The following is a 25,371-nucleotide window of genomic DNA, read 5'->3' as shown; positions in this document are numbered from 1 at the left end:
CAAAAATAGAACCAAGTAGCAACATGAGGATTTGGCAGCAGTGGGAGCTCACTAAAGAAACTTTAAAATTAAAAGCAATAGAAAGAGCCACCTGTATACGTCATGAAGCAAAAAAAGAGGAAATGGAGCTAAAGGCACTGCTTCAAAAGATGATAAAACAGGAATGCCGAGCGCCTGGTAAATGGATAGAAGACATAAGAAAAACCAAACAAAAGTTACAGCTTATCGAAGAAGAACGTTATCGGGGAGCGCTGGTGAGGGCAAGGGCAGAAGACATGGCTTCAGGGGAAGCGCCAACGAAACGAGCGCTTGGGTTAGAAAAAGCCCGTGCCGAAAGAAACCACATAAACGAAATAGAATGGAGAGGTGTTTCAAAAACGGACATCGATCATATAAAAGCAGCTTTTTTCGAGCATTACCAGGCGCTCTTCGCATTGCATCCGGTAGATGTTGTCACATTTAGGGAGGCGTTTCTGGCCGAGATGCCGCGCCTGGACAACGAAACTAAAGACAGATTAGAGCAGGCGATAATTCAATTGGAAGTTGAGCAAGCAATAGACAGCTTAAACCCTGGTAAGTCGCCTGGACCGGACGGGTTCAGCGCGGCATTCTACAAAGAATTTAAGCATGCAATTTCCCCGGTCTTGACGGTCATCTTTAATGAAGCCTTTAAACTAAAATCACTGCCTCCGTCCTATGGCTCGTCCCATACTGTGCTGATTCCGAAAACGGACGACACAGACAGATTACGACTGGTAGCAGCATATAGACCCATTGCACTCACTAACGTCGAGTACAAAATTTACATGAAGGTTTTGGCGCGAAGGCTGCAGACCGTGATCCATTTATTAGTTGGTCCGCATCAGACCTGCGGGATTAAAGGGCGGTCCATTTTCACAAATATTCACGTTGCGCGCAGTGTGTTAGAATACTGTGATGACACTGATGATCAGGTAGCTATACTCCAGATAGATTTAGAAAAGGCTTTTGACTGCGTTGCCCATGAACTTTTGTTTGCAGTATTAGGCCATGTTAACGTTGGTTCTGTTATTCGCGAGGGTGTGGCCCTGGCATACCGGAACTGCACGACGAGATTGATCGTTAACAAGAGTCTGGGGGCCCCCATTAGCGTGCAGCGTTCGGTGCGCCAGGGCTGTCCCCTCAGCCCTCTTTTATTTTGTATTTATGTGGAGACCCTTTGTTTAAAGATACTGAACAGCAGGAGTATTACCGGATTCAGATTACAAGCAGCCGAAGTGAAGCTCTTGGCGTATGCAGATGACATTGCTGTGTTTGCCGTTGACGAGGGAGGCATAAGCGAGGCTGTTCAATGTGTACGCGATTTCAGCCAAGCTACAGGCAGCGGGGTTAACTGGTCAAAGTGCCTCGGGCTTTGGCATGGAAGGTGGGCATCTACGCCTGAACGGTTTGCCAGTGTGACTTGGACGACGACACCAGATAAATACTTGGGCGTTCCGCTCGATGCTTACCGTGACAGTGAAAAGTATTGGACAGGACAGGTCAGAGAGATACGGGAGAGAGCAGATAAGTGGAAAGGAACGACCTTGTCCATTTTCGCCAGAGCCACTGTTTGCAACTTGTTCTTTATCAGCAGGCTCTGGTACGTCATGCAGGTGTTGCACTGTTCACGGTTAAGCATTCAAAAGCTACACCGAATTTTCGCCGTCTTTGTCTGGTCGTCTGAATGGGAGCGCTGCAGCCGAACCAACCTGTTCCGACGGGTTCAAGACGGCGGGCTGGGACTGGGCCATTTGTTTTTGAGACAGCTGGTCAATCGTTTTTTGTTTCTTCGGGACACAAGAGACCCGTTTTTGCGTACCGTATGCCAAGTTAGGCTGCGGCATCTGCTTCCAGAGTACATAGTCGGAACTGCTGAAGTTTACAGTAGGGTCACCGGTTTTTACCAGGAAATCGTTGCCAGTGTAAGGTTTCTTTCCGCGCGGTTTTCAAACGACTTTCTGTCGACTGTGAAAAGAAAGAAACTCTACCATGCTTTGTGCGATGTTGTTTTCCCCGTGCCCTTGTACAGGGCCTTGTACAGTGGAGGCCAAGGCAAAGATGTTTTAAAGAGAGTTAAAAACATGCAGGTGCCATCAGGAACAAAAACCTTCTTTTTTAAGCTGCACACCGGAACCTTACCGGTTAAAAAATTTTTAGAAGGAAAGGAATTATTTTTACCTTGGGGATCCAACTGTTTAATTTGCAGAAAGCCGGAAACAATAGACCATGTATTTTTGCACTGTTGGGAAGGGGTTTATTTTTGGGATGTTTTGCAGCGAACCTTAAAGAAAGAATTTCCACTAGACCCGTATGGCATCCGGTACTTATGTGTTGAAAATGAGGATGGGGTGCCTTTTGACTTAATAATGCTTACAGGCCTCCACTGTATATGGCGCTCCAGAATGGCTGGCTACCATTGTGACAGAGACGCAAGACCTGCTAGAATTTATTTCCGCGAAAGCATGGACATGTTTCTCGCTATTCAGAAGGCCGCCGCGGAGCCTCCGGAGTGGCTCTCAAGGCTAGAGCCACTCTGTGCTTTGAGTGAATTTTAAATTGACGAAGCCAGACTCATGCTGGCTGACCATGTATGGTGTGTACATAGCGTTTTTTGTCTTTTGTTGATAGTTTGTGTTGTGAAATTTTCTGCGTCAAAGCCAGGCAATAAAGAAAAAAAAAAAAAAAAAAAAAAATCGGCCATACCATGTTGAATACGCCGGTTCTCGTCCGATCACCGAAGCTAAGCAGCATTGGGCTCGGTCAGTACTTGGGAGGGAGACCACCTGGGAACACCGAGTGCTGATGGCATTTCTTTTGCATTTTTATTCGCCCTTCACGTTTTTTTTTTTCTGTCATAGTTGCGCAGTGTCTCAGGCAACTATAGGAGGTGACGTTATTTTGTTATCGATAATACAATCTCATCGGCAACGTGTCCAACGTGTAGTACGTGCGGACGCGAAACTGTGGCAAAACTCGAAGCGAACCCGTGGCGTCTCGGCTGTCATTCTGACGTCTGCCGCGGCGGGTACACTGCAGATTAAACTCTAGCAAAGCCCCAAGATAGCTGGGAGGCCCAGTGTGCGCATAACACTGCGCAGAAGCGCACAATATGCGCCCACCGCACCATGCACCGCACCCACTGCCGGTCCATGTGTAAACAACACAGGCTCGCTCCCGCTGCTCTTTCCGTGCATGCCGCAGTGGTTTAGGTTCGCCAGAACGGCTGAGAAAAGCGCAGGGCAGGTAACTGCACGCTTGGCGGCTGTTGCCACGAGCGAGGGAAGTATCCATGCGCAGTTTTGCATCCTCGAGGGCCAAACACAGTACATAAAGACTCGGAAAGCACTGTCTCTCGCCATCGGCCATACCTTGACCTGGCGGCAATTTGCGATAACTACATCGTCGAACCGGTTACGTTTAGCGATCACTGTTGTGTCATATTCACCATTGGCAGGAATGTGACACCTCAAGCGAAATTCAGCTGGGACTTGTGGAAACTGAATGCAAAGTTACTAAAGGACGATTCGTTTGTTTTAGAAACAAAGAACGTGTTAGAAGAAGTTCGGTTGAATTATGGAAAAAGTTGGGCAGAAAAGTGGGAGGAATTCAAAATTGATGTCAAAATGAGGGCTATTGAAAGGTCCGTAGGAATCAAGCACGCTGAGAAAGCGAAACAGAAGAACCTAAAACAGATAGTTGTGTTCCCTACCATAACCATAATTTCCCTCTCTCTGCCGGCACATAGAACGAACTTCCCAGACAAGGTAACAGGTAAAATATAAAGGTTTAATACATGATTAAAGGTGAGACAAGAAGGAAAGTAGGTAGACAAGGTTACAAGGTTGAAAAAGAAAAAGCCTCTTTCCCCATGCCGAACAGCGGCTTAAATAGGGTGTCCTGTCCCCAGGTCCCTAGTTGGGGAAATTGGTTAATCAAAAATGTGTCCAATCACTGTGAACTGGGTCACGTGTCCATTCGTAGTGTTCCGCCCACAAGGACGTCCCCCAGTTCACCCTCGCCACTTCTTCGAAGATGCTGTCCGGCCGATCCCTCGCAGCAACGATGACAAGCCGTTAAGTTCGAGCCATTCGTCAGCCGAAACACGAGTCTGACACCTGCACTTCACAGCGAGCCGCGGGGACGGAGGGCCGGCGTCGCACTTGCGCCGAAAGGTTCCAGGAAGACCGGAAGCCGTTACCGAAGCGCGAGCACGCCAGCACCCGCGCTGGCCACAAACAACACAGAACAGCCGCCGACACACCATGCCGTTGCGTTGCGTTTGGGTTTGGCACCGCTAATGGGCGTTGAGTCGAAGACCGTTCCCGTGCAGCGGATGTCCCCCCATAAACCACCAGGGGGTCCCCTTGTTGACGCCGCTCCCTGCTTTCGGGGTGCCGGGGCCGCCACGCCGACGCCTCTCCGAAGTCCTGTCTATTGACAGTTTCCAGATGTCTGGAGATTCTTTGTTGCCTGGCGCTTCCCCGTCTTTAACACATACAGCACCAAGGAGCCGTCCCGATGCTTCGGCGCTTTAGCGGAAGGAGTCGAGCGTAACACCTCCGCACCAACTGTGTTGCATGGTTTTCCTAGCGTGCAACACAACACACCAGAATAGCTCGACAAGCCCGAGCCCCGGCGGCCGGGAGCTCCCGATGGCCTCCCGCGCCGCGTGCAAAGTCAAAGCCTTCTCCCACTTATCTCCCCATACCGCAAAAGAAAAGAGAGAAAGACAGAGAGAGAGAAAGAAAAAAAACTACTTGACCCCTCCCCCGTACACACAGAGATCCCGCTGGAGATTAGCCGGCACCCACAAGCCTTGACATGGCGTCGGCGTTGGCATTTTGGACCCCTTTTTTGTGAGGTTTTACTATTGCGGAGCCGACGACCATTGAGTGAGCTTAGCACTATGTGGACTGCAAAGGGTGAGGTAGCGAAGAGGGTTATTGTGGGTGATCCTCGCACCTTAGTGCCGAACACCCACTCAAATGATGGCATAAGCCTCCTTTTCAATAGTGGCCCAACGGGCCTGGGCCGGACTCAGTTTCCTGCTCAGGAAGGCCACGGGGCACTCCCTACCCTCCTCGTCAAGTTGCGCTAGACACGCGCCGACGGCGAAGTCGGACGCGTCTGTGGCGAGAACATATTCTCGCGTGGGATCTGGCGCGCGTAGCGCTGTCGCGGGCTTTAGCCTAGCCTTGACCTTGTCGAATGCCCTTTGGACCTAGCTTTGCAAGGAGCTCCTGCGTCAACTTAGCCGTGAAATTTGTGCCCTGATCGCAGCAGATCGTCTCTGGGACACCTAGTCGCGCAAATATCTGAAGCAACCCGTCGCAAGTAGCCCTCGCAGTCAAGGCCTTCAAACATATTACTTCTGGCCACCTTGAATGGACGTCTACTACACATAAAGCATAACGGTGTCCTCTAGCGGAAGGCGGCTCGAGCGGGCCTACACAGTCCATGTTTACCACCTGGAATGCGACGCCCGGTCTAGCTAAAGGTGAGATCAGCACGCGGTCTTGTGTTCGCATAGGGGCTCTCATCTGACAATCACGGCACGTGCGGCAGTGCTGCTTCACATCGCGGGCTACCCCTGGCCAGTAGAATGACGCCTTAATGCGCTGTAGAGTTTTCCGCTCGCCAAGGTGTCCTGCCCATGCGGAATCATGGGCCATTCCTAGGACTTCCTTGCGGCGTTCTGATGGCAGAACGAGCTGGCAGCCCTCGTGCCCGGCGACGTGCTCCCGGTGATAAAGCAACGCGTCGCGCACGAGCATGCCGTGCGTGCCTTCCTTCGCCTGTGTCCATGCTTCTCTCAGCATTTCGTCCATCCGTTGCGCCTCGCGGAATGTCTGCCGCGTCGTTTGCGCTGCCTCTTGCGAGGTGCTCTCGACGGTCACCTCGCCTGCTCGCACTACTTCCTCGCTCTCGTTCTCGCACGATTCCTGCCCTGGGTCTAAGTTCTCATCCTCGCCTTCAGGCTCGCCGATAGGTGGTGCTGCCACTCTGTCCTCCAAGAGCTGCTCGTAATCATTAGGGGTTATCAGCGCGTCTATGCCCTTCGCCAACTTGTCGGTGATTGCGCACAGTATGCCCTTCTCCGAGGGGTAAAATGAGACACCTGGAGCGCCCTCCGTAGTCGACATCGGCACGTATGCCAGCTCGGCAACTACTTGCTCCCCAAACGCGCCTGTCAGTTTGATAGTCGACCCTGCGCTGTCGTACTTTGGGCATAGTGATTTGCGAATGACGGTCACGTCCGCCCCAGAGTCTATTCGCGCGTCGAATGTTTGACCTGCACTCTTTATCGTAACTGTGCTGGCCCCGCCGACTTCTGTTACTCGCACTGGCGCGTCCCCCGCCTCAAGTGGTGCGGCTACCCGAGCAACGACCTCTCTGTTCTCGTTACAATTTTTCTTTGTCGGCTCCCTCGCTGATAATGCACCCTGCGGGCATTCCTTTGCTACGTGCCCGTAGCTGTGGCAATTAAAACATTGTTTCCGGCGCCGCGAATGGGGGCTAGTGTTTTCTGAAGGCCGCGATGTCGGTGTCCCTTCAGCTTTCTGTTTTTCGTTCGCACTTGATGTCCTTCCCGCTGTTACTCTGCACCTGACACTCTCCTCGAATGCCTGTGCTATCGTAGCAACATCTTCGGGCTTAAGGAATCCTCGCTTTTGGCTTTGATTTAGTACAATGTGTGCTCTTGCGTCTGCGCAGAGACAATCCTTCAGACGGTCTGAGACTACCAGCTGTTTAATTTTCTCCAACGAGTTTGCTTCACTGCTTTCGACATAGTACTCCCAATAATTCTCTAATCTGACCGCGAATTGCTCCCACGACTCTTCCGGTCTCCTGCTGGATGATTGGAAAAGGCGTTTGTACTCCGCGGCTGATAATCTGAGTCCCTGCAAAATTTTGCTTTTTAGAATGGCGTACTCTCGCCTTTCATCTGAAGACAGACGTGTAAGGAGTCCCCGCGCCCTCTCACTGAGTCGCGGCAACACAAGTCCGGCCCACCACTCTGTTGGTACATCGTAGGATTCCAAGGTTGCCTCGATGTCTTCAAACCAACCCGGCACTAGTGCTTCTTGAGTAGGCATTGTCGCGAGTACCCCCTTCAACAGGCTAGCAAATTTTAGTTTCCGGTCCTCCTCCAACCGCGTATCCGCACCTGAGCAGCTGCTCCTCTCGACGGACGCGACTCCACTCTGCGATTGCAAACGTACTGTTTCTAGGACCCTTTCAGCAATTTTCAATTGTAACTCCAGCAGCCTTTCTTGCTGCTCCGACGCCGTCTGTGGCGAGGCGTTACTACGGCCTTCTACCATTTCGCTTGTTAGTGCTGGCACCTCTCCCCCTTCCCCATCTACACCCGGGTTCTCCATTACTGTTTCTTTAGCGATGTCACTCCTCAAAACCCAAGGCTTTGACATTACACGCAAACACAAGAAACCAAACGGGTACTCGCCTAGCTACCGAAGCGTCGCTGTCGGTGCCCCGGCTGGGTCAGATGAGCCTGGAGGTCTGGTGGGTCTCCTTGGTAGCTCGGTCGCTCCCTCCGCCACTCTCGTCGTCGTTGTCGCTTGTCCCCGGTGAAGTTCTTCCGCTCAGCCTAAGCAGGTACTGTCGACTGCGCCAGTTGTGTTCCCTACCATAACCATAATTTCCCTCTCTCTGCCGGCACATAGAACGAACTTCCCAGACAAGGTAACAGGTAAAATATAAAGGTTTAATACATGATTAAAGGTGAGACAAGAAGGAAAGTAGGTAGACAAGGTTACAAGGTTGAAAAAGAAAAAGCCTCTTTCCCCATGCCGAACAGCGGCTTAAATAGGGTGTCCTGTCCCCAGGTCCCTAGTTGGGGAAATTGGTTAATCAAAAATGTGTCCGATCACTGTGAACTGGGTCACGTGTCCATTCGTAGTGTTCCGCCCACAAGGACGTCCCCCAGTTCACCCTCGCCACTTCTTCGAAGATGCTGTCCGGCCGATCCCTCGCAGCAACGATGACAAGCCGTTAAGTTCGAGCCATTCGTCAGCCGAAACACGAGTCTGACACCTGCACTTCACAGCGAGCCGCGGGGACGGAGGGCCGGCGTCGCACTTGCGCCGAAAGGTTCCAGGAAGACCGGAAGCCGTTACCGAAGCGCGAGCACGCCAGCACCCGCGCTGGCCACAAACAACACAGAACAGCCGCCGACACACCATGCCGTTGCGTTGCGTTTGGGTTTGGCACCGCTAATGGGCGTTGAGTCGAAGACCGTTCCCGTGCAGCGGATGTCCCCCCATAAACCACCAGGGGGTCCCCTTGTTGACGCCGCTCCCTGCTTTCGGGGTGCCGGGGCCGCCACGCCGACGCCTCTCCGAAGTCCTGTCTATTGACAGTTTCCAGATGTCTGGAGATTCTTTGTTGCCTGGCGCTTCCCCGTCTTTAACACATACAGCACCAAGGAGCCGCTCCGATGCTTCGGCGCTTTAGCGGAAGGAGTCGAGCGTAACACAGATGTTGAAAGAATTAATTACAGAGGAAAATAGAGCTCCGGGACTATACAGTGACCTTATCAGCGAAGTTAAAGCAAAGCTTGAGGTTATCGATGCGACATTGTTTCAGGGAGCTGCAATTCGTGCACGAGCAGATCGCTTGCTGGCAGATGATATGCCCAGTAGGCGAAATTTGACGACAGAAAAAAGATACGCTAGAAGAAAAGATATCGTAGAAATTGAAAACAAAGGCATTCTGACAGACAATCCCAAGGCGATAAGGGAGGCTTTCAGTGAGCATTACCGTGATTTGTTCGCTTCCAAATCGGCAGATGTACAGGCCTTTCAGGATGAATTTTTAAGTCTATTACCCCGACTGGCCAGTGAAGACACTGACATCCTGTCTGCCGACTTATCAACAGCGGAATTGGAATGCGCTATTGATGAGCTTCACTTGGGGAAATCGCCAGGTACTGACGGGATAACAGCAGAATTTGATAAGGCGTTCAAACGTGAAACTGCTCTCATTTTGCAACGCGTTTATGAAGAGTCATATAGAACTGGTATTTTACCACCGTCGTTTTCTCGTGCACATACAGTGCTTATACCGAAAACTGACAATCCTGCTCAGCTTAAGCAAGTTACAGGTTATCGGCCGATAACGCTTACTAATGTTGATTATAAAATTTTTATGAAAGTATTAGCCAAACGTTTACAATCAGTTATGGACATCTTGGTTGGCCCCCACCAGACATGTGGAATTCAAGGGCGGACCATCTTCACGAATGTTCATGTCACTCGGAGTATACTGGAATGCTGTGACGCTGACTTTAGGCGAGTCGCAATGTTGCAAATTGATTTAGAGAAGGCATTTGACCGTGTATGTCATGACATTCTTTTTAAAATCCTTGAACATGTCTGTGTTGGAGAAGTTATTTTAAAAGGGGTTAAAATGGCCTATAGCAACTGTACCACGAATCTGGTTGTTAACCGAGAGCTCACAGACAGAATTGCCGTTAGAGCATCCGTGCGGCAAGGCTGCCCAATGTCACCGCTACTTTTCGCTCTGTACCTGGAGCCACTTTGCCGAAATGTAATAAATAACAGCTGTATTCGTGGTTTCGAACTGGAAGCATGTGAAATTAAAGTATTGGCTTATGCCGATGATGTGGCAGTTTTCTGTAGTGACCACAGCAGCATAGAACATGCGATGTCGGTTGTTCGTAGATTTTGTGTTGTAACCAATAGCGTTGTTAACCTGGACAAGTGTGCGGGCCTTTGGCATGGGAATTGGGCATCAGCGCCTTTGTTTCATGCAAGTGTAAAATGGTCACATGTTCCTTCCAAATACCTAGGTGTACCTCTTGACAAGTATCGAGATAACGATGACTTTTGGAAGGAGAAAATTCAAGAACTCTCCACGCGTGCACAGAAATGGTCGGGGAAGGAACTGTCTGTATTCACGCGCGCAAACATATGCAATGTATATCTGGTTTCAAAAGTGTGCTATTTGTTGCAGGTCCTTTCATGCTCTCGACTTAGCATTCAAAAGTTTCATCGTCTCTTCGCAGTTTTTGTTTGGCAGTCCTCATGGGAGGGGACTAAACGTGATAATTTATTTCTGCGTTTGAGAAAAGGGGGTCTTTCCTTGCCACACTTGTACCTGAGGCAGGTGGTGTCAAGATTTCTGTTTCTTCGAGATCAACGCGACCCTTTCCTGCGGACATTTATTCAAGTGAGGCTTTCTTCGGCTTTGCCAAACTATGTTATTTCCAGTGTGGACGGGATGAGATACAGTGCAAGTAGGTTTTTGAAAGAAGTGGTCTTTGCTTTCCGGTTTCTGAATGCGCGCTTCAGTTTGGAATATCTTTCTAATGTCACGCGTAAGAAATTGTTAAAAGATTTGCTCGACTCTGTCTTCCCGGAGCCAATCTATCGATCTATGTATAGTGGAGGCCAAGCAGGAAATGTTTTAAAAAGAGTACGAAAAATGTTGGTGCCAGCGGGTGTGAAGACGTTCTTCTTCAAGTTACACACTGGGACGTTGCTGGTTAAAACATGGATGGAGGAAAAGGGATTGTTTCTACCATGGGGTGCTGACTGCTTGTTGTGTCGCAAACCAGAGTCAATAGAACACGTTTTTATTGATTGCTGGGATGCGCTGCTCTTTTGGGACGTGCTCCAGCGTACAATAAAGAAAGACTTACCCCTAACGCCGTATGGGATACGATTCCTGGACATAGAGCCGGATCTTTATAAATATGATGTAATTTTCCTGCTTGGCCTGCACAGTATTTGGCGAAGCAGGATGGCTGTACGACACTGTGATGAAGATGCGCGTTCTGTCCGCGATTACTTCAAAGAAAACATATTTAAGCTACGTGAAGTGTACAAGGAGCTATGTTTTGGAGATGAAGTTATCGAGTTGATGGGAGAGTTGTGTTCCCTGAGACAGTTTTGATTTTCTCACGCGAGTGAAACACATGTCCGTTCTTGTTGTTTGAGTGTGCAGCGCAGAACATCTGTTTATGATCTGTTGTAATCTGTCAAAACAGGCAATAAAGAGAAAAAAAAAAAAAATCGGCCATACCATGTTGAATACGCCGGTTCTCGTCCGATCACCGAAGCTAAGCAGCATTGGGCTCGGTCAGTACTTGGGAGGGAGACCACCTGGGAACACCGAGTGCTGATGGCATTTCTTTTGCATTTTTATTCGCCCTTCACGTTTTTTTTTTTTTCTGTCATAGTTGCGCAGTGTCTCAGGCAACTATAGGAGGTGACGTTATTTTGTTATCGATAATACAATCTCATCGGCAACGTGTCCAACGTGTAGTACGTGCGGACGCGAAACTGTGGCAAAACTCGAAGCGAACCCGTGGCGTCTCGGCTGTCATTCTGACGTCTGCCGCGGCGGGTACACTGCAGATTAAACTCTAGCAAAGCCCCAAGATAGCTGGGAGGCCCAGTGTGCGCATAACACTGCGCAGAAGCGCACAATATGCGCCCACCGCACCATGCACCGCACCCACTGCCGGTCCATGTGTAAGCAACACAGGCTCGCTCCCGCTGCTCTTTCCGTGCATGCCGCAGTGGTTTAGGTTCGCCAGAACGGCTGAGAAAAGCGCAGGGCAGGTAACTGCACGCTTGGCGGCTGTTGCCACGAGCGAGGGAAGTATCCATGCGCAGTTTTGCATCCTCGAGGGCCAAACACAGTACATAAAGACTCGGAAAGCACTGTCTCTCGCCATCGGCCATACCATGTTGAATACGCCGGTTCTCGTCCGATCACCGAAGCTAAGCAGCATTGGGCTCGGTCAGTACTTGGGAGGGAGACCACCTGGGAACACCGAGTGCTGATGGCATTTCTTTTGCATTTTTATTCGCCCTTCACGTTTTTTTTTTTCTGTCATAGTTGCGCAGTGTCTCAGGCAACTATAGGAGGTGACGTTATTTTGTTATCGATAATACAATCTCATCGGCAACGTGTCCAACGTGTAGTACGTGCGGACGCGAAACTGTGGCAAAACTCGAAGCGAACCCGTGGCGTCTCGGCTGTCATTCTGACGTCTGCCGCGCCGTCATGCGACTGCGAAGTTTATTTCGGGGATGATGTCCAATGGCAGACTAGTGTCCAGTACAAATGAGGTGATGACCGTATTTGTAGATTATTACACAGACTTGTTTAGTGCTTCACCTGATGTGCATAATTCGGAAATTTTGGCGTATTTCAGCACCTTAGTGAGCCCTTTATCAGAAGATGATTGTTCTGTTATTAGCGGCTCTTTCACGCAGGAAGAGGTGGAACATGCAATTGATCAGTTACCTGTCTCAAAAACGCCTGGTCCTGACGGCATTTCAAGCGAATTTTACAAGGCTTTTAAATCTATTCTCACTCCTGTCCTGCTGCGGGTTTTCACAGTGGGGCTGGATATAGGAGCCCTTCCTCAGTCTTTTACAAAAAGCCACACAGTCCTAATTCCGAAAACTACTGATGAAGGAAAACTGCGCTCCGTAGAAGGTTATCGGCCCATTACATTGGCAAATGTGGATTACAAAATTTTTGCTAAAGTCTTGTCAAATCGCCTGCAATTTGCAATGTCGGTACTCATTGGATCTCACCAGACTTGCGGTTTGAGAGGCCGCTCCATTCAAAGTAATGTGCACATTGCGCGGACAATACTTGAATATTCCTCCAGCTGTCATGAGCAGCTTGCCCTCCTTCAGATTGACCTTGCGAAAGCATTTGACCGCGTACGCCATTCATTTCTGTTTTCACTTCTAGAGCGTGCAAACGTGGGTTCTACTGTACTTAAAGGGGTGCAACTTTGCTACAGCAACTGTTCAACACGATTGATCATTAATGGCCAGCTCTCGAACCCTGTGCCAATCCGCTCTTCTGTGAAGCAAGGCTGTCCGATGTCTCCTCTGCTTTTTGCTCTTTACCTGGAACCGCTTTGTTTGAGTGTTTTGCGTAACAGTAATATCTATGGGTTCCCTATTTTGGGTAATGAAGTCAAATTGCTGGCATATGCTGACGACCTTGCATTTTTCTGCATTGACAAGCCCAGCATTGATAATGTGTTGTCCACAATCGATCAATTCGGCATCGTTTCTGGTGCTCAAATGAATCGCTCCAAAAGTTCTGGCCTATGGTTTGGTTCATGGGGCACAACTCCACCTCTGTACGCTGGCATAGAATGGTCTTGTGTGCCTCCTAAATATCTTGGCGTTCCACTTCATGCCTACAAATCCAGTGCCCATTACTGGAGAGAGCGAGTTCCGGCTGTTGAGCGTTACGCTCAGACGTTTGTACCGCATCGCCTCTCAATTTTTGGTCGAGCCCAGGCTTGCAACACCTTTCTGGCAACAAGAATTTATTACGTACTCCAGGTCCTTCACTGCGCCAGACATTACATACAGCGTTTCCATCGTATATTTGCGACGTTTATTTGGTCCTCCAAATTTGAGCCCATGCGGCGTGATAACCTTTTCAGGCCTGTTTGTGCAGGAGGCCTGGGCCTAGAGCACCTGTATGTGAGACAGTTGGTTGCCCGTTTCTTCTTTTTTCGCGCTTGTTCCCTTCCGATTATTAGAGCATTCTTGCAGGTTAACTTCATGACTCTACTTCCGAACTTAGTAGTTTCTTCCAATTTTACTGAACGACCCCGTTTACTAGGCTTTATGCAGGAAGTTTATGCCTCCGTGCGTTTTTTGACAGTTCGGTTTTCAAATGAGTACTTATACTCTGTTTCGCGCAAAAATCTGTACAGGGATTTGATATCCATGCTCTTCCCGCCCCCACTGTATCGTTCCGTCTACGTTGGGCTCATGGGTCATGATGTTTTAAAGCGAGTGCGTAAAATGCCAATTTCTCCTTGCACCAAAACATTTTTCTATAAATTACACACTGAAACTCTACCTGTCAAGACGTGGCTCGATAGGAAAAACATTTTTGTGTCTTCTGTAAACTGTCGCTTGTGCAATGTGCCTGAAACAATTGAACATTGTTTTATAGACTGCAAAGACGCGATTTTGTTTTGGGATGTGTTGCAAAGGACGCTGCAGAAAGATTTCCTCCTAAATTCCTACAGTGTGCGCTACCTTGTTGTTTCCCAACCTGACTCGAATCCTTATGATATGATTCTTCTGATTGGACTTCATAGTCTTTGGAAAACGCGCATGCAAGATCGCAACGTTGAACCTGTTGTTTCGCCCAGAATTCACTTTAGCCGAATGTTGCTGCAGGTAACGGACATTTACAAAAAATCGGACTTTGTACCGGATTGGTTTCCTCTCCTGATGCGCTGTATATCTTTACCGGCCTTTTAGTTATAATATGTTACTATTATGTTTCTGCCACGTAGCGCCTACCTAGGTGCTCTGTAAATAGTTGTTTTTGTGTGTGTATATACACACACACACATGTATATATATGCTTTGTATACAAAACCATGTAAATAAATACCATGAAAGAAAAAAAAAAAAAAAAAAAAAAAAAAAAAAGGCCATACCATGTTGAATACGCCGGTTCTCGTCCGATCACCGAAGCTAAGCAGCATTGGGCTCGGTCAGTACTTGGGAGGGAGACCACCTGGGAACACCGAGTGCTGATGGCATTTCTTTTGCATTTTTATTCGCCCTTCACGTTTTTTTTTTTTCTGTCATAGTTGCGCAGTGTCTCAGGCAACTATAGGAGGTGACGTTATTTTGTTATCGATAATACAATCTCATCGGCAACGTGTCCAACGTGTAGTACGTGCGGACGCGAAACTGTGGCAAAACTCGAAGCGAACCCGTGGCGTCTCGGCTGTCATTCTGACGTCTGCCGCGGCGGGTACACTGCAGATTAAACTCTAGCAAAGCCCCAAGATAGCTGGGAGGCCCAGTGTGCGCATAACACTGCGCAGAAGCGCACAATATGCGCCCACCGCACCATGCACCGCACCCACTGCCGGTCCATGTGTAAACAACACAGGCTCGCTCCCGCTGCTCTTTCCGTGCATGCCGCAGTGGTTTAGGTTCGCCAGAACGGCTGAGAAAAGCGCAGGGCAGGTAACTGCACGCTTGGCGGCTGTTGCCACGAGCGAGGGAAGTATCCATGCGCAGTTTTGCATCCTCGAGGGCCAAACACAGTACATAAAGACTCGGAAAGCACTGTCTCTCGCCATCGGCCATACCTTGACCTGGCGGCAATTTGCGATAACTACATCGTCGAACCGGTTACGTTTAGCGATCACTGTTGTGTCATATTCACCATTGGCAGGAATGTGACACCTCAAGCGAAATTCAGCTGGGACTTGTGGAAACTGAATGCAAAGTTACTAAAGGACGATTCGTTTGTTTTAGAAACAAAGAACGTGTTAGAAGAAGTTCGGTTGAATTATGGAAAAAGTTGGGCAGAAAAGTGGGAGGAATTCAAAATTGATGTCAAAATGAGGGCTATTGAAAGGTCCGTAGGAATCAAGCACGCTGAGAAAGCGAAACAGAAGAACCTAAAACAGATGTTGAAAGAATTAATTACAGAGGAAAATAGAGCTCCGGGACTATACAGTGACCTTATCAGCGAAGTTAAAGCAAAGCTTGAGGTTATCGATGCGACATTGTTTCAGGGAGCTGCAATTCGTGCACGAGCAGATCGCTTGCTGGCAGATGATATGCCCAGTAGGCGAAATTTGACGACAGAAAAAAGATACGCTAGAAGAAAAGATATCGTAGAAATTGAAAACAAAGGCATTCTGACAGACAATCCCAAGGCGATAAGGGAGGCTTTCAGTGAGCATTACCGTGATTTGTTCGCTTCCAAATCGGCAGATGTACAGGCCTTTCAGGATGAATTTTTAAGTCTATTACCCCGACTGGCCAGTGAAGACACTGACATCCTGTCTGCCGACTTATCAACAGCGGAATTGGAATGCGCTATTGATGAGCTTCACTTGGGGAAATCGCCAGGTACTGACGGGATAACAGCAGAATTTGATAAGGCGTTCAAACGTGAAACTGCTCTCATTTTGCAACGCGTTTATGAAGAGTCATATAGAACTGGTATTTTACCACCGTCGTTTTCTCGTGCACATACAGTGCTTATACCGAAAACTGACAATCCTGCTCAGCTTAAGCAAGTTACAGGTTATCGGCCGATAACGCTTACTAATGTTGATTATAAAATTTTTATGAAAGTATTAGCCAAACGTTTACAATCAGTTATGGACATCTTGGTTGGCCCCCACCAGACATGTGGAATTCAAGGGCGGACCATCTTCACGAATGTTCATGTCACTCGGAGTATACTGGAATGCTGTGACGCTGACTTTAGGCGAGTCGCAATGTTGCAAATTGATTTAGAGAAGGCATTTGACCGTGTATGTCATGACATTCTTTTTAAAATCCTTGAACATGTCTGTGTTGGAGAAGTTATTTTAAAAGGGGTTAAAATGGCCTATAGCAACTGTACCACGAATCTGGTTGTTAACCGCGAGCTCACAGACAGAATTGCCGTTAGAGCATCCGTGCGGCAAGGCTGCCCAATGTCACCGCTACTTTTCGCTCTGTACCTGGAGCCACTTTGCCGAAATGTAATAAATAACAGCTGTATTCGTGGTTTCGAACTGGAAGCATGTGAAATTAAAGTATTGGCTTATGCCGATGATGTGGCAGTTTTCTGTAGTGACCACAGCAGCATAGAACATGCGATGTCGGTTGTTCGTAGATTTTGTGTTGTAACCAATAGCGTTGTTAACCTGGACAAGTGTGCGGGCCTTTGGCATGGGAATTGGGCATCAGCGCCTTTGTTTCATGCAAGTGTAAAATGGTCACATGTTCCTTCCAAATACCTAGGTGTACCTCTTGACAAGTATCGAGATAACGATGACTTTTGGAAGGAGAAAATTCAAGAACTCTCCACGCGTGCACAGAAATGGTCGGGGAAGGAACTGTCTGTATTCACGCGCGCAAACATATGCAATGTATATCTGGTTTCAAAAGTGTGCTATTTGTTGCAGGTCCTTTCATGCTCTCGACTTAGCATTCAAAAGTTTCATCGTCTCTTCGCAGTTTTTGTTTGGCAGTCCTCATGGGAGGGGACTAAACGTGATAATTTATTTCTGCGTTTGAGAAAAGGGGGTCTTTCCTTGCCACACTTGTACCTGAGGCAGGTGGTGTCAAGATTTCTGTTTCTTCGAGATCAACGCGACCCTTTCCTGCGGACATTTATTCAAGTGAGGCTTTCTTCGGCTTTGCCAAACTATGTTATTTCCAGTGTGGACGGGATGAGATACAGTGCAAGTAGGTTTTTGAAAGAAGTGGTCTTTGCTTTCCGGTTTCTGAATGCGCGCTTCAGTTTGGAATATCTTTCTAATGTCACGCGTAAGAAATTGTTAAAAGATTTGCTCGACTCTGTCTTCCCGGAGCCAATCTATCGATCTATGTATAGTGGAGGCCAAGCAGGAAATGTTTTAAAAAGAGTACGAAAAATGTTGGTGCCAGCGGGTGTGAAGACGTTCTTCTTCAAGTTACACACTGGGACGTTGCTGGTTAAAACATGGATGGAGGAAAAGGGATTGTTTCTACCATGGGGTGCTGACTGCTTGTTGTGTCGCAAACCAGAGTCAATAGAACACGTTTTTATTGATTGCTGGGATGCGCTGCTCTTTTGGGACGTGCTCCAGCGTACAATAAAGAAAGACTTACCCCTAACGCCGTATGGGATACGATTCCTGGACATAGAGCCGGATCTTTATAAATATGATGTAATTTTCCTGCTTGGCCTGCACAGTATTTGGCGAAGCAGGATGGCTGTACGACACTGTGATGAAGATGCGCGTTCTGTCCGCGATTACTTCAAAGAAAACATATTTAAGCTACGTGAAGTGTACAAGGAGCTATGTTTTGGAGATGAAGTTATCGAGTTGATGGGAGAGTTGTGTTCCCTGAGACAGTTTTGATTTTCTCACGCGAGTGAAACACATGTCCGTTCTTGTTGTTTGAGTGTGCAGCGCAGAACATCTGTTTATGATCTGTTGTAATCTGTCAAAACAGGCAATAAAGAGAAAAAAAAAAAAATCGGCCATACCATGTTGAATACGCCGGTTCTCGTCCGATCACCGAAGCTAAGCAGCATTGGGCTCGGTCAGTACTTGGGAGGGAGACCACCTGGGAACACCGAGTGCTGATGGCATTTCTTTTGCATTTTTATTCGCCCTTCACGTTTTTTTTTTTTCTGTCATAGTTGCGCAGTGTCTCAGGCAACTATAGGAGGTGACGTTATTTTGTTATCGATAATACAATCTCATCGGCAACGTGTCCAACGTGTAGTACGTGCGGACGCGAAACTGTGGCAAAACTCGAAGCGAACCCGTGGCGTCTCGGCTGTCATTCTGACGTCTGCCGCGGCGGGTACACTGCAGATTAAACTCTAGCAAAGCCCCAAGATAGCTGGGAGGCCCAGTGTGCGCATAACACTGCGCAGAAGCGCACAATATGCGCCCACCGCACCATGCACCGCACCCACTGCCGGTCCATGTGTAAACAACACAGGCTCGCTCCCGCTGCTCTTTCCGTGCATGCCGCAGTGGTTTAGGTTCGCCAGAACGGCTGAGAAAAGCGCAGGGCAGGTAACTGCACGCTTGGCGGCTGTTGCCACGAGCGAGGGAAGTATCCATGCGCAGTTTTGCATCCTCGAGGGCCAAACACAGTACATAAAGACTCGGAAAGCACTGTCTCTCGCCATCGGCCATACCATGTTGAATACGCCGGTTCTCGTCCGATCACCGAAGCTAAGCAGCATTGGGCTCGGTCAGTACTTGGGAGGGAGACCACCTGGGAACACCGAGTGCTGATGGCATTTCTTTTGCATTTTTATTCGCCCTTCACGTTTTTTTTTTTTCTGTCATAGTTGCGCAGTGTCTCAGGCAACTATAGGAGGTGACGTTATTTTGTTATCGATAATACAATCTCATCGGCAACGTGTCCAACGTGTAGTACGTGCGGACGCGAAACTGTGGCAAAACTCGAAGCGAACCCGTGGCGTCTCGGCTGTCATTCTGACGTCTGCCGCGGCGGGTACACTGCAGATTAAACTCTAGCAAAGCCCCAAGATAGCTGGGAGGCCCAGTGTGCGCATAACACTGCGCAGAAGCGCACAATATGCGCCCACCGCACCATGCACCGCACCCACTGCCGGTCCATGTGTAAACAACACAGGCTCGCTCCCGCTGCTCTTTCCGTGCATGCCGCAGTGGTTTAGGTTCGCCAGAACGGCTGAGAAAAGCGCAGGGCAGGTAACTGCACGCTTGGCGGCTGTTGCCACGAGCGAGGGAAGTATCCATGCGCAGTTTTGCATCCTCGAGGGCCAAACACAGTACATAAAGACTCGGAAAGCACTGTCTCTCGCCATCGGCCATACCATGTTGAATACGCCGGTTCTCGTCCGATCACCGAAGCTAAGCAGCATTGGGCTCGGTCAGTACTTGGGAGGGAGACCACCTGGGAACACCGAGTGCTGATGGCATTTCTTTTGCATTTTTATTCGCCCTTCACGTTTTTTTTTCTGTCATAGTTGCGCAGTGTCTCAGGCAACTATAGGAGGTGACGTTATTTTGTTATCGATAATACAATCTCATCGGCAACGTGTCCAACGTGTAGTACGTGCGGACGCGAAACTGTGGCAAAACTCGAAGCGAACCCGTGGCGTCTCGGCTGTCATTCTGACGTCTGCCGCGGCGGGTACACTGCAGATTAAACTCTAGCAAAGCCCCAAGATAGCTGGGAGGCCCAGTGTGCGCATAACACTGCGCAGAAGCGCACAATATGCGCCCACCGCACCATGCACCGCACCCACTGCCGGTCCATGTGTAAACAACACAGGCTCGCTCCCGCTGCTCTTTCCGTGCATGCCGCAGTGGTTTAGGTTCGCCAGAACGGCTGAGAAAAGCGCAGGGCAGGTAACTGCACGCTTGGCGGCTGTTGCCACGAGCGAGGGAAGTATCCATGCGCAGTTTTGCATCCTCGAGGGCCAAACACAGTACATAAAGACTCGGAAAGCACTGTCTCTCGCCATCGGCCATACCATGTTGAATACGCCGGTTCTCGTCCGATCACCGAAGCTAAGCAGCATTGGGCTCGGTCAGTACTTGGGAGGGAGACCACCTGGGAACACCGAGTGCTGATGGCATTTCTTTTGCATTTTTATTCGCCCTTCACGTTTTTTTTTTTTCTGTCATAGTTGCGCAGTGTCTCAGGCAACTATAGGAGGTGACGTTATTTTGTTATCGATAATACAATCTCATCGGCAACGTGTCCAACGTGTAGTACGTGCGGACGCGAAACTGTGGCAAAACTCGAAGCGAACCCGTGGCGTCTCGGCTGTCATTCTGACGTCTGCCGCGGCGGGTACACTGCAGATTAAACTCTAGCAAAGCCCCAAGATAGCTGGGAGGCCCAGTGTGCGCATAACACTGCGCAGAAGCGCACAATATGCGCCCACCGCACCATGCACCGCACCCACTGCCGGTCCATGTGTAAACAACACAGGCTCGCTCCCGCTGCTCTTTCCGTGCATGCCGCAGTGGTTTAGGTTCGCCAGAACGGCTGAGAAAAGCGCAGGGCAGGTAACTGCACGCTTGGCGGCTGTTGCCACGAGCGAGGGAAGTATCCATGCGCAGTTTTGCATCCTCGAGGGCCAAACACAGTACATAAAGACTCGGAAAGCACTGTCTCTCGCCATCGGCCATACCATGTTGAATACGCCGGTTCTCGTCCGATCACCGAAGCTAAGCAGCATTGGGCTCGGTCAGTACTTGGGAGGGAGACCACCTGGGAACACCGAGTGCTGATGGCATTTCTTTTGCATTTTTATTCGCCCTTCACGTTTTTTTTTTCTGTCATAGTTGCGCAGTGTCTCAGGCAACTATAGGAGGTGACGTTATTTTGTTATCGATAATACAATCTCATCGGCAACGTGTCCAACGTGTAGTACGTGCGGACGCGAAACTGTGGCAAAACTCGAAGCGAACCCGTGGCGTCTCGGCTGTCATTCTGACGTCTGCCGCGGCGGGTACACTGCAGATTAAACTCTAGCAAAGCCCCAAGATAGCTGGGAGGCCCAGTGTGCGCATAACACTGCGCAGAAGCGCACAATATGCGCCCACCGCACCATGCACCGCACCCACTGCCGGTCCATGTGTAAACAACACAGGCTCGCTCCCGCTGCTCTTTCCGTGCATGCCGCAGTGGTTTAGGTTCGCCAGAACGGCTGAGAAAAGCGCAGGGCAGGTAACTGCACGCTTGGCGGCTGTTGCCACGAGCGAGGGAAGTATCCATGCGCAGTTTTGCATCCTCGAGGGCCAAACACAGTACATAAAGACTCGGAAAGCACTGTCTCTCGCCATCGGCCATACCTTGACCTGGCGGCAATTTGCGATAACTACATCGTCGAACCGGTTACGTTTAGCGATCACTGTTGTGTCATATTCACCATTGGCAGGAATGTGACACCTCAAGCGAAATTCAGCTGGGACTTGTGGAAACTGAATGCAAAGTTACTAAAGGACGATTCGTTTGTTTTAGAAACAAAGAACGTGTTAGAAGAAGTTCGGTTGAATTATGGAAAAAGTTGGGCAGAAAAGTGGGAGGAATTCAAAATTGATGTCAAAATGAGGGCTATTGAAAGGTCCGTAGGAATCAAGCACGCTGAGAAAGCGAAACAGAAGAACCTAAAACAGATGTTGAAAGAATTAATTACAGAGGAAAATAGAGCTCCGGGACTATACAGTGACCTTATCAGCGAAGTTAAAGCAAAGCTTGAGGTTATCGATGCGACATTGTTTCAGGGAGCTGCAATTCGTGCACGAGCAGATCGCTTGCTGGCAGATGATATGCCCAGTAGGCGAAATTTGACGACAGAAAAAAGATACGCTAGAAGAAAAGATATCGTAGAAATTGAAAACAAAGGCATTCTGACAGACAATCCCAAGGCGATAAGGGAGGCTTTCAGTGAGCATTACCGTGATTTGTTCGCTTCCAAATCGGCAGATGTACAGGCCTTTCAGGATGAATTTTTAAGTCTATTACCCCGACTGGCCAGTGAAGACACTGACATCCTGTCTGCCGACTTATCAACAGCGGAATTGGAATGCGCTATTGATGAGCTTCACTTGGGGAAATCGCCAGGTACTGACGGGATAACAGCAGAATTTGATAAGGCGTTCAAACGTGAAACTGCTCTCATTTTGCAACGCGTTTATGAAGAGTCATATAGAACTGGTATTTTACCACCGTCGTTTTCTCGTGCACATACAGTGCTTATACCGAAAACTGACAATCCTGCTCAGCTTAAGCAAGTTACAGGTTATCGGCCGATAACGCTTACTAATGTTGATTATAAAATTTTTATGAAAGTATTAGCCAAACGTTTACAATCAGTTATGGACATCTTGGTTGGCCCCCACCAGACATGTGGAATTCAAGGGCGGACCATCTTCACGAATGTTCATGTCACTCGGAGTATACTGGAATGCTGTGACGCTGACTTTAGGCGAGTCGCAATGTTGCAAATTGATTTAGAGAAGGCATTTGACCGTGTATGTCATGACATTCTTTTTAAAATCCTTGAACATGTCTGTGTTGGAGAAGTTATTTTAAAAGGGGTTAAAATGGCCTATAGCAACTGTACCACGAATCTGGTTGTTAACCGAGAGCTCACAGACAGAATTGCCGTTAGAGCATCCGTGCGGCAAGGCTGCCCAATGTCACCGCTACTTTTCGCTCTGTACCTGGAGCCACTTTGCCGAAATGTAATAAATAACAGCTGTATTCGTGGTTTCGAACTGGAAGCATGTGAAATTAAAGTATTGGCTTATGCCGATGATGTGGCAGTTTTCTGTAGTGACCACAGCAGCATAGAACATGCGATGTCGGTTGTTCGTAGATTTTGTGTTGTAACCAATAGCGTTGTTAACCTGGACAAGTGTGCGGGCCTTTGGCATGGGAATTGGGCATCAGCGCCTTTGTTTCATGCAAGTGTAAAATGGTCACATGTTCCTTCCAAATACCTAGGTGTACCTCTTGACAAGTATCGAGATAACGATGACTTTTGGAAGGAGAAAATTCAAGAACTCTCCACGCGTGCACAGAAATGGTCGGGGAAGGAACTGTCTGTATTCACGCGCGCAAACATATGCAATGTATATCTGGTTTCAAAAGTGTGCTATTTGTTGCAGGTCCTTTCATGCTCTCGACTTAGCATTCAAAAGTTTCATCGTCTCTTCGCAGTTTTTGTTTGGCAGTCCTCATGGGAGGGGACTAAACGTGATAATTTATTTCTGCGTTTGAGAAAAGGGGGTCTTTCCTTGCCACACTTGTACCTGAGGCAGGTGGTGTCAAGATTTCTGTTTCTTCGAGATCAACGCGACCCTTTCCTGCGGACATTTATTCAAGTGAGGCTTTCTTCGGCTTTGCCAAACTATGTTATTTCCAGTGTGGACGGGATGAGATACAGTGCAAGTAGGTTTTTGAAAGAAGTGGTCTTTGCTTTCCGGTTTCTGAATGCGCGCTTCAGTTTGGAATATCTTTCTAATGTCACGCGTAAGAAATTGTTAAAAGATTTGCTCGACTCTGTCTTCCCGGAGCCAATCTATCGATCTATGTATAGTGGAGGCCAAGCAGGAAATGTTTTAAAAAGAGTACGAAAAATGTTGGTGCCAGCGGGTGTGAAGACGTTCTTCTTCAAGTTACACACTGGGACGTTGCTGGTTAAAACATGGATGGAGGAAAAGGGATTGTTTCTACCATGGGGTGCTGACTGCTTGTTGTGTCGCAAACCAGAGTCAATAGAACACGTTTTTATTGATTGCTGGGATGCGCTGCTCTTTTGGGACGTGCTCCAGCGTACAATAAAGAAAGACTTACCCCTAACGCCGTATGGGATACGATTCCTGGACATAGAGCCGGATCTTTATAAATATGATGTAATTTTCCTGCTTGGCCTGCACAGTATTTGGCGAAGCAGGATGGCTGTACGACACTGTGATGAAGATGCGCGTTCTGTCCGCGATTACTTCAAAGAAAACATATTTAAGCTACGTGAAGTGTACAAGGAGCTATGTTTTGGAGATGAAGTTATCGAGTTGATGGGAGAGTTGTGTTCCCTGAGACAGTTTTGATTTTCTCACGCGAGTGAAACACATGTCCGTTCTTGTTGTTTGAGTGTGCAGCGCAGAACATCTGTTTATGATCTGTTGTAATCTGTCAAAACAGGCAATAAAGAGAAAAAAAAAAAAAAAAATCGGCCATACCATGTTGAATACGCCGGTTCTCGTCCGATCACCGAAGCTAAGCAGCATTGGGCTCGGTCAGTACTTGGGAGGGAGACCACCTGGGAACACCGAGTGCTGATGGCATTTCTTTTGCATTTTTATTCGCCCTTCACGTTTTTTTTTTTCTGTCATAGTTGCGCAGTGTCTCAGGCAACTATAGGAGGTGACGTTATTTTGTTATCGATAATACAATCTCATCGGCAACGTGTCCAACGTGTAGTACGTGCGGACGCGAAACTGTGGCAAAACTCGAAGCGAACCCCTGGCGTCTCGGCTGTCATTCTGACGTCTGCCGCGGCGGGTACACTGCAGATTAAACTCTAGCAAAGCCCCAAGATAGCTGGGAGGCCCAGTGTGCGCATAACACTGCGCAGAAGCGCACAATATGCGCCCACCGCACCATGCACCGCACCCACTGCCGGTCCATGTGTAAACAACACAGGCTCGCTCCCGCTGCTCTTTCCGTGCATGCCGCAGTGGTTTAGGTTCGCCAGAACGGCTGAGAAAAGCGCAGGGCAGGTAACTGCACGCTTGGCGGCTGTTGCCACGAGCGAGGGAAGTATCCATGCGCAGTTTTGCATCCTCGAGGGCCAAACACAGTACATAAAGACTCGGAAAGCACTGTCTCTCGCCATCGGCCATACCATGTTGAATACGTCGGTTCTCGTCCGATCACCGAAGCTAAGCAGCATTGGGCTCGGTCAGTACTTGGGAGGGAGACCACCTGGGAACACCGAGTGCTGATGGCATTTCTTTTGCATTTTTATTCGCCCTTCACGTTTTTTTTTTTCTGTCATAGTTGCGCAGTGTCTCAGGCAACTATAGGAGGTGACGTTATTTTGTTATCGATAATACAATCTCATCGGCAACGTGTCCAACGTGTAGTACGTGCGGACGCGAAACTGTGGCAAAACTCGAAGCGAACCCGTGGCGTCTCGGCTGTCATTCTGACGTCTGCCGCGGCGGGTACACTGCAGATTAAACTCTAGCAAAGCCCCAAGATAGCTGGGAGGCCCAGTGTGCGCATAACACTGCGCAGAAGCGCACAATATGCGCCCACCGCA

General features: G+C 48.7%; 1 protein-coding gene, 6 non-coding genes and 5 pseudogenes across 7 annotated transcripts; all 12 read left to right on the top strand.

The window, feature by feature from the left end:
• Positions 1–2,710: 2,710 nt before the first annotated feature.
• Positions 2,711–2,829, top strand: LOC149368906 (5S ribosomal RNA; annotated as a pseudogene).
• Positions 2,830–11,074: 8,245 nt separating this feature from the next.
• LOC149368905 (5S ribosomal RNA) lies at positions 11,075–11,193 on the top strand (annotated as a pseudogene).
• Positions 11,194–11,741: 548 nt separating this feature from the next.
• On the top strand, positions 11,742–11,860 carry LOC149368904 (5S ribosomal RNA). Its single transcript, XR_016287235.1, has one exon. It is a non-coding gene; the product is annotated as a 5S ribosomal RNA (ribosomal RNA).
• Positions 11,861–13,100: 1,240 nt separating this feature from the next.
• LOC149368903 (uncharacterized) lies at positions 13,101–14,446 on the top strand. Its single transcript, XM_089558231.1, has one exon. The coding sequence runs from the start codon at positions 13,122–13,124 to the stop codon at positions 14,325–14,327; it is 1,206 nt and encodes a 401-aa protein (XP_089414357.1). The 5' UTR covers positions 13,101–13,121; the 3' UTR covers positions 14,328–14,446.
• A 55-nt stretch (positions 14,447–14,501) lies between these two features.
• Positions 14,502–14,607, top strand: LOC149368902 (5S ribosomal RNA; annotated as a pseudogene).
• A 3,445-nt stretch (positions 14,608–18,052) lies between these two features.
• On the top strand, positions 18,053–18,171 carry LOC149368901 (5S ribosomal RNA; annotated as a pseudogene).
• A 547-nt stretch (positions 18,172–18,718) lies between these two features.
• On the top strand, positions 18,719–18,837 carry LOC149368900 (5S ribosomal RNA). The gene has a single exon (XR_016287234.1). It is a non-coding gene; the product is annotated as a 5S ribosomal RNA (ribosomal RNA).
• Positions 18,838–19,384: 547 nt separating this feature from the next.
• Positions 19,385–19,503, top strand: LOC149368899 (5S ribosomal RNA). The gene has a single exon (XR_016287233.1). It is a non-coding gene; the product is annotated as a 5S ribosomal RNA (ribosomal RNA).
• Positions 19,504–20,047: 544 nt separating this feature from the next.
• On the top strand, positions 20,048–20,166 carry LOC149368898 (5S ribosomal RNA). The gene has a single exon (XR_016287232.1). It is a non-coding gene; the product is annotated as a 5S ribosomal RNA (ribosomal RNA).
• A 547-nt stretch (positions 20,167–20,713) lies between these two features.
• On the top strand, positions 20,714–20,832 carry LOC149368897 (5S ribosomal RNA). Its single transcript, XR_016287230.1, has one exon. It is a non-coding gene; the product is annotated as a 5S ribosomal RNA (ribosomal RNA).
• A 3,440-nt stretch (positions 20,833–24,272) lies between these two features.
• LOC149368896 (5S ribosomal RNA) lies at positions 24,273–24,391 on the top strand (annotated as a pseudogene).
• Positions 24,392–24,937: 546 nt separating this feature from the next.
• LOC149368895 (5S ribosomal RNA) lies at positions 24,938–25,056 on the top strand. The gene has a single exon (XR_016287685.1). It is a non-coding gene; the product is annotated as a 5S ribosomal RNA (ribosomal RNA).
• The last annotated feature ends 315 nt before the right edge of the window (positions 25,057–25,371 follow it).

This window comes from Amblyomma mixtum, chromosome 1 (assembly GCF_055824585.1).
Source record: "Amblyomma mixtum isolate Tamu chromosome 1, ASM5582458v1, whole genome shotgun sequence".
NCBI lineage: Eukaryota > Metazoa > Arthropoda > Arachnida > Ixodida > Ixodidae > Amblyomma > Amblyomma mixtum.
This window is presented reverse-complemented; position numbering and strand designations above follow the sequence as displayed.

Excerpts from the sequence above, each read along its gene's own strand:
- LOC149368903 (XM_089558231.1), top strand. The coding sequence starts at position 13,122 with ATGAATCGCTCCAAAAGTTCTGGCCTATGGTTTGGTTCATGGGGCACA.